The 14,351-nt window shown below is 42.9% G+C and overlaps 1 protein-coding gene across 1 annotated transcript in view; it reads right to left on the bottom strand.

Annotated features, from left to right (window-relative positions):
* The window catches only part of LOC144818889 (thioredoxin-like), a 72,413-nt gene that overhangs the window by 22,801 nt on the left and 35,261 nt on the right, over positions 1-14,351 (bottom strand). Inside the window, exons 2-3 of the mRNA XM_078676722.1 lie at positions 12,603-12,707; positions 10,863-10,922 (exon numbers count right to left, since the gene is read on the bottom strand). Coding sequence (XP_078532848.1) covers positions 10,863-10,922; positions 12,603-12,707 — 165 coding nt within the window. The remainder of the gene's footprint in view (positions 1-10,862; positions 10,923-12,602; positions 12,708-14,351) is intronic.

The raw sequence follows: 14,351 nt of genomic DNA, 5'->3' as shown, positions 1-14,351 counted from the left end.
CCGGCGAAAATTTCCACCACCCAAACCTGGCTCAATAACCTAACAGCACTCAATGTCCAACCTACCATCGTGGATTCGGCGAAATCCCTTGGCATCACACTCGACGCCAAGCTCAACATGCAGCAGCACGTCAGCAAAGCCACAAAAGGAGCTAATTTCCAAATCAATACACTGAGGAAACTTAAACCCTTCCTCCCTGCCAAAGACTTCCAAACTGCTGTACAAGCTTTAGTCATCCCTCGAATAGACTACGGAATTGTGGCCCTCAGCGGACTCCCGCTATCCACAACAGCACCCCTAAGAGCCTCCTTGAACGCTGCCGCGAGACTCATTACTGGCTCAAGAAAACATTTGCATATATCCCCAGACTTAAAGTCTCTAAAATGGCTGCCTTTTGAAGCCAGAATACAGCTAAAAATTGCAGTTATGACACACGCGGCCGTGCACCCAACTACCTCGCTCAAAAGTTGTCTATATCAGGAGGTTCGAGATCCAATAGAAGTACAAAAAATCTACTCCTGAAACCCCGTAGATTCCGGAAAGAGAAAACATACAAGCGCTCCTTCTCGGGAATGGCACCCAGGATCTGGAATGCGCTCCCTCCTGAAACCAGGCTTATCTCCTCCACTGCACTCTTCAAGAAAGAGGTGAAAACCATCCTTCTGGCCAAGATCTCCTGAACTTTATAGGTGCTGGATCAGAGACTCTGCATCGCTTTGTATCACTGTTCACTTGTCCTTTGGCACTATACTCCTACATGATGGTGACACTACTACGCTACTCTTACTACCGACCAATATATGATACACTTTGGTTGATTGAATCACCCTCCCGATGCCCCCACCCAGTGTTCTCTATCCTAAGAAATTGGTATAAGCCATCCACACATCCAAGGTTTACCTGAACCCTTCTGTAGTGGGATCAATGACTTTTGCCGTCTTATATTACTTGTTTACCGGATTGTATATTGATATGTTTTCTGTACGTTATTATTATCCTACTATGTTAGTGACTATTATATTGCTCCCATTATCTCTGTTCATTCCTGCTGCCCCTATCTCTGTGAAGCGCTCAGATATCTGTAAGGATCTTGTTCGCGCTATATAAAACTTTGAATAAATAAAATAATTCTTGTGTATCCGCTGCCTGGTTGCTGTAAAACCCTGCTATGTTCTACCAGACTTTTGTATCTGGCTTTGTGGGTACTGCGACTGCCCCACACTGGATTTTAGGGTTAGACGAAGGAGGACACTAGGATTACAACAGTGTACTCTCCATACATTCCAAGCCCTCAGAGTCCAAGTTTAGTATTCCAGAAGACTTATTATCTTGAAAATGTGCAATATGGATAGGTTTGGCCCCAAGAACATTCAACCCCATGGTTAGGGTGTGCTCCAGAGTCACTACCACCCACTAGCTCATGTCGGGCATAAATGTGACACTTCCAGGAACACACTTCAGAATGCTACTGAACCTTTGTGAGATCAGAAGAGGACTGAACCTGCTCTTTGATGCCCCGAAGAGCCCTAAAGGACTGGCCCTGCTCCCCCTCTTGGACTAAGGTCAAAAAAGGCTTGTAAGACTGAACTTCTGTTGAAGCTTCGGGGACACAACAACCTACAAATGGCCTTTTCCTGCAACTACCCAGCTGATCAATGGCAACTGGACCTGGACTGGCACTGCAGTTTAGCCTATGCATGACAAGCTGTGAGTCTCTAAAGGCCTCCTCTGAGCTCCTGGAGGAGTTTATAGGTGTTCCTGTTGGAGATTGGAACTTAAAAAACTAAAGTGAGAAGGAAACTTCTTGACTACAATTAAACTGGTTGGTGTTTCCAACATAGTCAGCGCCAAATTTTACTTTAATTCCGGTATACTGTGACTGACTCATCGACACTTTATGCTTCTTGGTGCTATTCCTACTTAAAACTTCCCATATTGGATATTTGTCATTTTGGTGTAAAATGTTACTCTATTTTTCTAATGTAATTTAGGATTTATTATGGTTTTGTATTTTGACTTTATATCTGTATTAGTACTGTACACATTGCCCTAAGTTAAGGAGGTCTGCTCCGGTTAGTATAGCGACTTTGACGGCTCATCCTGAAAATGGTTGTGATTATCCTTTGAGGTGGGTAGTCATCCACCCCAAATAATAATCAAATTTCTTAAAGTCTCAAAAAGCACTCATTGCCACTATAGACGTCCATGGAAAGAAAGGAACTATTTTGTGGGTAAACTCCTTGTGAAAGAGCATAATACCGTTACCAACTGTAAAGTTGGTCAATAGATGAATTGGGCCCATCCACTGCCCCATGCCGTATGCCGTAGTGTGCGATAGAAAAATATGAATGACAAGAGACCAACAGAAGAAGAGGTTTGGTTGAAAGTATATATATATATATATATATATATATATATATATATATATATATATATATATATATATATATATATATATATATATATATATATATATATTCACTGAAAAAAACCATAGGTTATAGACCATATATAGTTAGGAATTAGCATTTAAAAAAGCCTTATTTTACTCACACAAAACCATTGAAATTCCATATATAGTTAGTTGCACTAACTATATATTGCGCACCCGCAATCCACTGCTGATGATGTCACATATTACATCATTCATGACATGGTCAGTGACATCACTGATGACATCTCAAATGACATCACTGATGACATCACTGATGATATCATCCATTGACTGTTTCTGTAAAGTTTAAATATGTTTTACATATTGAAAAATGAGTAGATGTAGAAGTGCCTAAATAAAAGATTTAGTAGGTGCGTGACTGACTTTATGAATGAGTAAGTGATTAAATGTGTCTCACTGAGTGCATGGGTTAGTGACTAAACTGTCTTAATTTGTGCATCATATGTCTGTTGTTCTGTAAAGTGCTGCATGTGTTGATCAGTAGCTATATGAGTAACTATATGGGTTATTGATTGATTGTCCAAGTATTTGTATGGGAGACTGAGTGTGTGGGTGGCTGGCTGGGAGATGTCTGACTGTGCAGATTAATGTGTTCTTGTATCAATGATTGTATAAGAGAGTAAGTATGTGTTAGTATATGTTTGAAAATGTAAGGTACTCTATGTTTAACTGTATAGATTAGAAAATGGAAGTGTGATTGATTCTTTACAGGACTGACTAGGTGTGTGAGTAACTCCATGGATCAGTGGCAGAGTGTGAGTGTCTGTATAGGTGTATGAGTGCATATGATAGTGTTGTAAAGATGAGTGATTGTATGTATGAATGATTGTATGGGTGAATGAGTGAATGTGTGTGTAGACGAAGGAATCAGTGAGTGCGTATGTAGTAACTAGTATTGGTGTGTCAATGGTTTAAAACATTATATTCTGTATTTAACACTGGGTGTAACAGGTTATATTAAAGTGTGAGGAGATGCATTGTATTGTCACATGAATGATATCATCAGTGATGTGACCATTGATGTCAAATGAGATGTCATCAGTGATGTCATTTGAGATGTCATCAGGGATGTCATTTGAGATGTCATCAGGGATGTCATTTGAGATGTCATCAGTGATGTCATTTGAGATGTCATCAGTGATGTCATTTGAGATGTCATGAATGATGTAATATGTGACATCATCAGCAGTGGATTGCGGGTGCGCAATATATAGTTAGTGCAACTAACTATATATGGAATTTCAATGGTTTTGTGCGAGTAAAATAAGGTTTTTTAAATGCTAATTCCTATTTATATATGGTCTATAACCTATGGTTTTTTCAGTGAATTTTCAAGGTTTTGTAAATGCTAATTCCTAACTATATATGGTCTATAACCTATGGTTTTTTCAGTGAATTTCAATGGTTTTTTAATAGCAAATATCATAAGCTGTCGAATGTCAAGTACGTGGTAAGTGAAAACATTTTCGTGTTTATGCACACTGATCTGCTTTGAATGGTGCCCCCCCCCCCCTCATTTCTATTAGGAGTACTCTCTCTTTGCAGATAGTGAAAGGTAGTTAACGCAGGCCTTTGCCCCCGTTGTAATCCGTCGTGCCTGCTTCTCTCTCCATTTGATTGATTGTTATCCAAGTATTTACTGTTTTAGAATTAGTTCTCTTTGGTTCATTCTCTATTTGCAAACAAACACAGAGTCGCAATACTCTGTTTAGTCTTTGCAGATAACGAAAAATCGTGTAAAAAAAAAAAAAAGAAAAGGAATCGAGCAAAATCAGTAGGCCACTAATGGGATCTCTTTTTGACCTCGCTAAAATAGAAACATTAGGAACAACCCCTCATGACAAATACAAAACTAGTGAGATGAACTGAACTCCACACAATGATGGCTGCAAAACAGCTCGGCTCCGCCACCCACCCCGCCCAAAATAACGATAAAGAGCGGCTGCCATGATTGGTTGCGGAATGGCCACGACGGAGCTACGAAATGGTGCTGCTCTCATGCTAACCCCAGCTTCAGTCTGAAACATCCAGAAACACTGTAGACTACCAATTCGATCAGTTCCGGTAGCGCCCCAATGTAACCCGGTAGAGAAGAACTAGCCCTCCCCTCTTTGACTGATGGTTCTTGTTGCCTGTCCCTTCTGTTGTCATTTAACAGAACTATTTAGCCTGCTGAAAGGGGTTGTGTTCCGACCGCTGGTTGGTGGAGACATTTTGACTATATTCTGGACCTGCGTTGTCGCGTAATGCGTCATATGACGCACCGCGTTAGCGCATCCGGAAGTCATCCGGGGCGCGCAGCGCGTAACGTAAGCATAACAAGTCATGTGACTTGTTAATAAAACTTTTCATTGGTTCATTTTAATTTTCTTATTGTAATGATGAAAGGCTTGGTCATATGACCTAAAAATTACGCTTTTCATTACTTCCGAACATTATTTTTTCTTAAATATATGTTATAATGTTCCAGGCTAAAATGTACTTTCCCGGAAATTTTACAACTGTCCTGCAAGTAAAATATATTCTTTTTTTGAGAAAAAGAGCGTTTCTTCGTCCCATGACGGAGCCGTTGAGCAAAAGAGGGTCGACCTGCTGTCTTAGTCGCTGATACGCCTGAATATGAGATTCTTATCGATCACTTTATGTTGCAGGAATAGAAAACACAACAGCCCTTGACCATTTATCTTTACTGCGTTCCTTCGTATTATACCTTTCACCCTTCATGTAATTGGTCTGCTTTATTTCACTTGCCTTTTAATGATTCTAAAACAGTCACTATTATTAAAAACTTTACCAATGTATATACTACTACCATGTTTTCTTTTAAAAACCTTTATTGTGAAAATTTCATTATACAAATACGAGCCTATAACCACGTGGGCCTGCCACGGAGCAAACTGTAATCGTATATGATGAATAGACATTTACACTATAGAGGAACGTAACGGGCGGGCCATTAGGTTGCAAGAACTAAGGTGTCTAACAGTTACGGAATCGGTGGACGTACATTTTATAATTAAAATACGACAGGGCCAGTTACAATAAAATTATCTAGATATACATTTGCGGGCAAGTACCATGGGTGACGTTAATTCGAACTTTCAACAGTACAGTAATCAATAACACATCAGAACTTAATATCAATAGGGATGTCGAAATATTCAATCAATTCTCGTCCCCGCCCGCCATGTGCTTCAAAACTGCATACGTATCTCGTGATTTCAAGGTTCTGCAACCAGTACACAACAAGGAGTTACGAGTCCCATTTATTCCGGCGCCATTTTGGGCGAGGACGGGCAGGTCCAGGATATAGTCAAAATGTCTCTACCAACCATCGACTATGATGATGTTCATATGCTGTATTTATTAGAGTAACACTCATCTGTCCACATGAAATTAATTTGCCACAATCTAAACATGTCATTTTAATCTTTCCAAAGTTCTTCTAAATATTTGGGACCGTTTCCCTTGCCTCTGAAGCTCTCAGTGCCACTGATGAATGTACTAGCAGGTCAGAGGTTCTCCTCCAAATCTCTCTTTTATGCAGCACTATAATTAATTGGTGCCACCTCTCCATATGACGATGCATGGTATAGTTACCACAACTATATTTTTTTCCGGTTCCTCTGGAGAGTTCATCGTGGCAGATGAAGCATGTAACGTACCGGGCATTTACCTTTTTTTGCATGTACAGGAAAGGAAAAAAAAAAAATCGAGCGTCCGAGTTCTAAGGTGTCCCAGGGCCATTTTAGTGGACCAGGCCCAAATCCAAAGAACAGGCCGCCATTTTGAGAGTCCTCTTGCAGCCGCCTGTCGCTGTAGCATCAAGAGCAGCCGAAACTCAGCTGAATGGCAACTGAAACGGTAAAGGGGCGCCCCACTACAGCAGACGAGCCTCCACCTAGGAAGGCCCATTCACGCCGGCTCCCCCCCCCTTCGGGCACCCCACGCCGTTATTCGGAGCAGTATTGTAGGATGGCCACACCAGTGCGGCAACTTGCTAGACATCACCTCGGTGGTAACCGAATCTCAACGCCTTGTGGTGTCTTCTATTCAGAAAACATGGTTATGCTGCCTTCGACCTATTCGCCGCAAGTGCGCACACAACTCAACTGCATAGCTTGCTAGACACCACCTCGGTGCCATCCGGATCTTGGAATGTCAGCACCTTTTGGTGTCTTCTCTTCATAAAATATTGTTGCGCTGCCTTCGGCCTATTCGCACATCGGTCCGCTACTGACGCCATCTCACAGGCTAATGGGGCGACCCACGCCGAGTTTCAGCATTGTAGGATGACCACACCAGTACAGCAACTTGCTAGACATCACCTCGGTGCCATCCGAATCTTGGCATCTCAACGCCTAGTGGTATCTTCCATACAAAAAAATATTGTTACGCTGCCTTTGGCCCCATTCGCACATCAGTCCGCTACTGACACCATCTCACAGGCCAACAGGGCGCCCCACGCCGACTTTTACCATTGTACGATGGCCACACCAGTGCCACAACTTGCTAGACACCACCTCGGTGCCATCCGGATCTTGGCATCTCAGCGCCTTGTGGTGTCTTCAAATCAATTGTTGCGCTGCCTTTGGCCCCATTCGCACATCGGTCCGCAACTGACGCCATCTCACAGGCCAACGGGGCGCCCCACGCCGACTTTCAACATTGTAGGATGGCCATAGAAGTGCGACAACTTACTAGACACCACCTCGGTGCCATCCGGATCTTGGCGCGTTGTGCTGCCTTCGGCCTATTCGCACATCGGTCCGCTACTGATGCAAACTCACAGGCCAACGGGGCGCCCCACGCCGACTTTCAGCATTGTTGGATGGCCACACCAGTGCGGCAACTTACTAGACACCACCTCGGTGCCATCCGGATCTTGGCGCGTTGTGCTGCCTTCGGCCTATTCGCACATCGGTCCGCTACTGACGCAAACTCACAGGCCAACGGGGCGCCCCACGCCGACTTTCAGCATTGTAGGATGGCCACACCAGTGCTGCAACTTGCTGGACACCACCTCGGTGCCATCCGGATCTTGGCGCGTTGTATTGCCTTCGGCCTATTCGCACATCGGTCCGCTACTGACGCCGCCTCACGTGCCAACGTATTTTCTCCACATTTTATACCCTATGCCGCATAACAGGTCATGTGACTTGTTTATAAAACTTTTCATTGGTTCATTTTACTTTTGGTTTCCTAATGATGGAAGGCTTGATCATATGACCTAAAAACAACACTTTTCATTGGATGAAAACTTTTTTTTTTCCCAAACGATGAAAGCCCCACCTTGTTTCTGGATGTTTCAGACTAAACTGGCGTCCGCATGAGAGCACCACCATCTCGTAGCTCCGTCGTGGTCATTCCGCGAGCAATCATGGCAGCCGCTCCCCACCAGAAGCCTGCAGGAGTCAGGGCCCCCAAAACTTTTGATGAATTCTCAAGGCGGAGGGGACGCTTTCGAGAATGGGGTCCAAGACCTAGCAGACAAGCGTCCGATTTCCAAGGTGTCCCAGGGCCATTTCAGTGGACCAGGCCCAAAAAGGAAACAGCCTGCCACCATTTTGAGAGTCCTGTGACAGCCGCCTATCGCTGCACCGCAAGAGTGGGCGCAACTCAGCTGAATGGCGGCTTTTGACACAGTGGACCAAAAACGGACGGAATGGCAACTGAAACGGTAAAGGGGCGCCCCACTACAACAGATGACACTCCACCTGGAGAGGCCCGTTCACGCCACCTCCCCCGGGGCGCCCCACGCCGTTATTCGGAGCAGCATTGTAGGATACCAAAACCAGTGCGGCAACTTACTGGACATCACCTTGGTGCCATCGTTCTGCTGCCTTGGAACTATTCGCACAACAGTTTGCTACTGATGACCCACCCCCCGCGACGCCCCACGCCGTTATTTGCTGGGTGGCAACTTACTAGACATCACTTTCGTGTCATCTAGATTTCGGCGCGTTCTGCTGCCTTGGAACTATTCGCACAACAGTTTGCTACTGATGACCCACCCCCCGCGACGCCCCACGCCGGAAATCTGGACGTTGTGCTGCGTTGGGACTATTCGCACAGCCGACCGCTACTTCGTTGTTTTTCCCTAAAAATGTTTATATGTTATTACTATTTTTTTTTTCTTGTATATATTTATAAATTATTAAAGTTTTATAATCTTACTACTTTGTCGGAGTGCTATATATTTTTTATGTGACACATAATTGTAAAAACTTTGATGTACAAAGAGTCATCCCTGGAATCTTCCGCTTCACGCTCGGTCCCCTCCCCAATCACAATACAGGATGGTTTTCAGATAATAGCAACGCTTCTGCTGTGACGGATCTCATCGAGTGTGGGCCTTGATCTACTATAACTCCTTTGAAGAGGGGTGATTCTTTACAGCTGGGGCCATAAACTACATCTGCAGGGCTAGCTGATAGCCTAGGACCGGCCTGGACAATCGGACACAGAGGAAAAGGAGTGTCAGAGGGTGCGGTAGTGAATAGGGCGAAAGGGAGGTGTCGGGCGGGCACAGGGTGTGATTCTCAGGGAAGAGCAGCGCAGATGGGGGGAGGTTTATTACCCATGCATAAGACAGAGAGCGGGGGTGACCACTGCCTGGGTGAGATGCTTGCGAGGGTGGGGAGCCATGCTAAGGATCGACAGCGTGCACAGAGTGGGTCTGGTCAAGGCATCTAAAATGGCTGCCGTGCACGACAAAAGTGTGGCATTTGAAAAAAGACAAGATGGCGCAGACAATGTTTTTCAACACTTCCTGATTTCCTTCGAATCGAACGTTAACAGACGTTGGGGCATATTACCAAAGTTAAGCGATATTTATCCCTAACGATGCATTGCAAAGATTTTTTTACCGTCAGAAATTATCGCAGATAAACCTTGCTATTATCAAGGTTTATCGCAAATACGATAAAAAACGACCGCAATGCATTAATATCGCTGAAAACTCAGCGATATTCATGCATTACCGAGCTAATGCTCTTAGCCATGTTATCCACCTCCCATTGGATAACATGGCTAAGAACTGCTCAGGGCAGCTGTTACTTTTTGGAGATATTCGCGCTTATCTCGAATATTTCCAAAAGTTGATAATAGGAGATAGCGATGTTAGCGACTGTTTCCAGTCGCTAACATCTTGGCATGCCCACTTTGCATGTCCTTAGTGATAAATATCACTCACATGCAAAGTGGGGCCCAAGATGGTCGCTATCTCCTACTAGCCGTCGCTAACTGGTGTTAGCAACAGCTAGGTAATACAGATATAATTTTATCTCCGCGAAGCGGAGCGCTGTTACAGATATATATCTTGTTTTTGAACGTTAATTTCTCAAACTGCACTGAAGCACATATATTGAGACCTAGCAAAGGCACATCGGGCTACCAGTCCCTAATATTTTACCAAGTTTCGTGCAAATCCATTCAGCCGTTCGATTATTATTATTATTTTTTTTTTTGCCCCGCGGGGCCCTTTTAAAACCTCCACATCAAACCTAGGGGGTCAGCGAGGATCTACTATGCCCCCTTATGGTCATTTGCCCCTTCGCTTTGGCCTCCTCTTGTCTCTCGATCCTACCGAGAGACAAGATGGCGGCCGCTACGGACTGTTTGGAATGTTTACAGACACCGGAGAGCCAATCAGCTTCGCTTCGCAAAGCTCCGTTGCGCGAAAAGTACGCGTCCTGGAGCGCTGCCCGGTCCGCTGTTACAGATATATATCTTTTTTTAAACGTTAATTTCTCAAAATCCACTGTAGCACATATATTGAAACCTACAAAAGGCACATCGGGCTACCAGTCCCTACAATTTTGCCAAGTTTCGTGCAAATCCATTCAGCCGTTCGGGCTAAAAGTGAGGCCAACCGCCCTATGGAAAACTCAATGTTAAAAACACGTTTTGGGACCCCCCTTTTTTCTCGACCCCCCCCCCCAATTTTCAGGGGCTGCTCAGAAACAAAATGTGCCATTTTCCTGAAAATTTCAGCCAATTCCGTCCACAAACGCCAAAGTTATTAGACATAGAATTTTCAAAAAACCCATAGAGAAAAAATCCTAACTATATATACCTACTGGCGACCGCCAGTAGGGGGGGGGGGACACACACACACACACACAATATTTATTCAGAAAATGCGCTTTTCAAATTCATTTTGCCAGTTGCCTTATGAATGACAAAACTAATTATCTGTGGTTCAATGCCATAGAAATAAGACTGTCAGCGCTGCTTTTTACAACTGACTTCGAAAGATGGAAGTACCTTATTGTAAGGAGTACATATTAAAGCCAAAAATAGCTTAATGATTAAGCAACATGAGGTATATATCTTTGTATCACCAACCTCAGGAACATGGTCTGCAACAGCTATATAGTTAAAGATAACTGTAAAAATTACTTACTTCGCTTTCATCAACATCCACTTTCAGGAATATTACGCCACTGTGCTTTTTGCTGAGTTCCTGCAGAAATGTACAACATATTGTAATATATGCCACTTAATGTATTTGCACGCATGAAAAAACATGCACCTGTTGGATAGTTTTACACCAAAACTTATGACATTTCGTTTTTTTATTGTTAGGAAAAAGAAAAAGGTTCCTCTTTACTAAATAGATTCCCGGTTGGAGTCTGTGCTCAACAGCAAATGGGTGTGTAAGGACGTTAAACTTAAATTTTTAAAGGTGTAAGATCAGATGCTTCAAAACAAAGAATTCAAAAAAACAAGCAGTGGCAAAGGCAATATTCAAAGCATTTGCTTTCAGCCTTTTGACTTTGTCCATGCTTGTCTTGTCATAGCTTTTGGAAAATGTTATTCTTGGGGAGATACTAGATACTCACAAATATATACTAATGATAAAACACAAAAGCATTGGCTACAAGTAAACATTTTTTGGTCTCAAAAAGCACACATTTATTTTAATTTCATGGCTATGAAGGGAAGTGGTGTTGGCAGATGTTTTGTTCTTCTATGAACGAGTAGAGTACTATGAAGATAGCCAATTACTAAAGTGGGCTGACCCACTGCCCATGCTGTTGTGGCCGGGATAAAGTACCCCCTGCCATATATTATAAAGATATTACAAGTCACTGAGGACCATATAGAGGAATGAGGATGAATGCGGAGTTCTTTTATAACATTATGGAACACTGAAGTCATTTGCAGTATCATTATGTACCACAGTGGGTACTTTATTCCTTATAATATAATATTCCTTATAATACATGGTCACGCCATCACCAAACTACCTAAATACTTGATGACTAGCTCTCATGTGAAAGAGAGGATGTTTGCAAACATTAACAACAAAAATAGAATCTCTGGTGCTCAATTATATGCATAAAAAAAGCTGATAGATATCGGTTACAAAAAATATATTAGAATCAGTTTAATACAAGTCGGTTTAAAAAAGAAAGAAAAAAACAGTAGCTTGGAACGTGCAGAAACAAATTTTCTATAATTACCCAAGCAGTGCAAAAAAATAAACATGTTGCCAAAAATATCTCCGTTTTACTCGTCACTATACTGCTAGAAAAACAAAGCAAATGAAAGAAAAGAACATTTCGTTTTGTTCCTTAAACAGCTCCTTTAACTATGCTCTGATCTAACCTGCCTTTCCCCTCACAGGATGGCGCTGGCAGAGGGCATTGTGACTTCAGGACTCCATTGTATATGTTATAACAGTTGAGTTCTGGTGTCATTTCTTTATAAAAGGGGAAATTAGAGACAGGTTTTTATACAAGGATTGCAGAATCCCATGTATCATGTATATGTTAGTACAAACAAAAGGTCATGGCTAACACCAGACCTAAAAAGGAGTCAATTAAATATACAAAATACACTGTTAAGCGCATATAGTGCTCTGGAAATGTACATTGCTGTGCTGCCTGTAGTACAAATTCCATCTATTTACGTTTTTACCGGATTGATTAGTAGCCATGTTTGCAGGACCATGGTTTACTATGTAGTGTATTCAGTTGTTTTTCATAGCAGCAGTTCTTCAAGCTCTGCTCTGAAAGATAACCACCTCGTCAGTGCACTCTGATAGTTCAGAGGTATTAGCAGTTGCATTAAAGACTGTTCCTTCAAAGAGATCGATGCCTTAACTAACTGCACCAAAACACATTAAACAAATCCTTACCTCAAACAAAGGTGCGATCATTCTACAGGGCCCACACCATGTTGCAGTGAAGTCAACAATCACTAGTTTACAACCCGCATTTTTAAGCTCGTCGTCAAACTCTTGCTGCAAAAGAAAAGTAACAATTCTAAAAAAAGGGAAAACAAGACTGGAAAAAATAAATACAAAGACAGTTTACTACCAGAGTTTGAATTTTGCTGCATACTGTTTTAACAAATTTACACAGATGAGGTGAGGTGGGAGGCCTGACCTACTCAGCCTTTCTGGGACTGGGCAGCTGGTGTTGTGTGAAAGGAGCAGTGTAACCACGGGGGGGAGGGGGGGGGGGGGATGGAGTAGCCTCTGTCATTACACCAAAGGTCTGCCAGCATTTAAATCTGGGTGGCGGACTAGTATGTTGGTGGAAAGGGTACTCCGTTGCTGTTACAAACTATACCTTTGCCCCAAAGTCTAGAGCAGAAATGCGCCTATTCAATGTGAAGGTTCTGCTACATTCACTTGCACTGTGCAAAGCTCCCAGACAAAGTCCTGCACTTTTTGAGAAAAGGACATAGGTTCTGCAGCAAGGAGTCTAATCTAATTCACAGGTAGTAGACTAATTAAATACAGAGCATATTTATATCTATAGGACCCATCAAAGCGCTGGCTGAGATTGAAGCGATTCAATAGGTCCCACTCATAGCCTACGGTGATCAATTGTTCATGTAATCAATTGCGGGACTCGTACTTCTGTTCAATTTCATTTAGTACTAGAGGGATAGGCTTGGAAACATGAAAACAATATTACTCATTTCAAAAGAGCGTGGCATATGCAAAAAAGCTTACATAAAAACACAGAAGGTACAACAAAACTATTTTTTAAAATGCATAGTTTGTTTATTTCAGCAAACGTAACCATAAAACCCTCAATGAAAAGGAGTAAGGCATTAAAATCAAGGAAAACAAAATGCATATATATATATAATCCATGCTAAACAAGTATTGGCAAAGCCAATAGGTCTTGCATAGGAGCGAGCTACGGGCTTTCAATATGTATTTTAGACATGTTGTACAGCTGAAGTTATAAAAACAAAAAAAAAACAAGAACACAAACCACTGGGAGGCAGCCAGGTCTGGCTGTGTTACAGTGCATTTTTTCGTTTGTTTATTGTGGGGTTGGAGGGGGAAGACAACACGGAGGAGTGGTGAGGGGAAACATGCAAACCATGGTGGGAGAGAGGGGCTGTGAGCAAGCTGATGGACAACAGGTGTGGCTGGGGGTAAGCAACAACAGACACACCGGAAGGCAGGTTGATATGTGGGAGCAAGCAACAGAGGGCAACAACAAACAATGGAAGGAGGGCAAGTGGGTGGGAGCAAGCAGCAGTGGCAACAACAACGGACAGAGGCTGGTTGGATGAATGGGCAAGCAGCAACAACAGACAATGGGCAACAGAAGGATTGCAGGTGGTTGGAAATGAGCAGCAACAATAGGAAACAAGGAAAGGAGGGTGGGTTGTGGCAAGGAACAGCAGAGGAAGGGAGGGCCGTTGGGGTCAAGCAAAATGGGAGAGAGGGCAAGCAACATAGGTGAGTGAGTGCAACACAGGGGTGGCATTTTGAAAAGACACTCAGTGCAAAGAAAAAAGGTAGAGCCTAAGAAAATGAGAAGTGGAAAGTCAAAATCAATGTGCCCTGGGGAATAACAAACAGGAAGGAAGCCTACAGCAGTTGACCAATAAGAAGCAAATGAGTGACAAAGCCAGGCAA

The sequence above is a fragment of the Lissotriton helveticus genome, chromosome 2_1 (assembly GCF_964261635.1).
Source record: "Lissotriton helveticus chromosome 2_1, aLisHel1.1, whole genome shotgun sequence".
In the NCBI taxonomy this organism is placed as follows: domain Eukaryota; kingdom Metazoa; phylum Chordata; class Amphibia; order Caudata; family Salamandridae; genus Lissotriton; species Lissotriton helveticus.
This window is presented reverse-complemented; position numbering and strand designations above follow the sequence as displayed.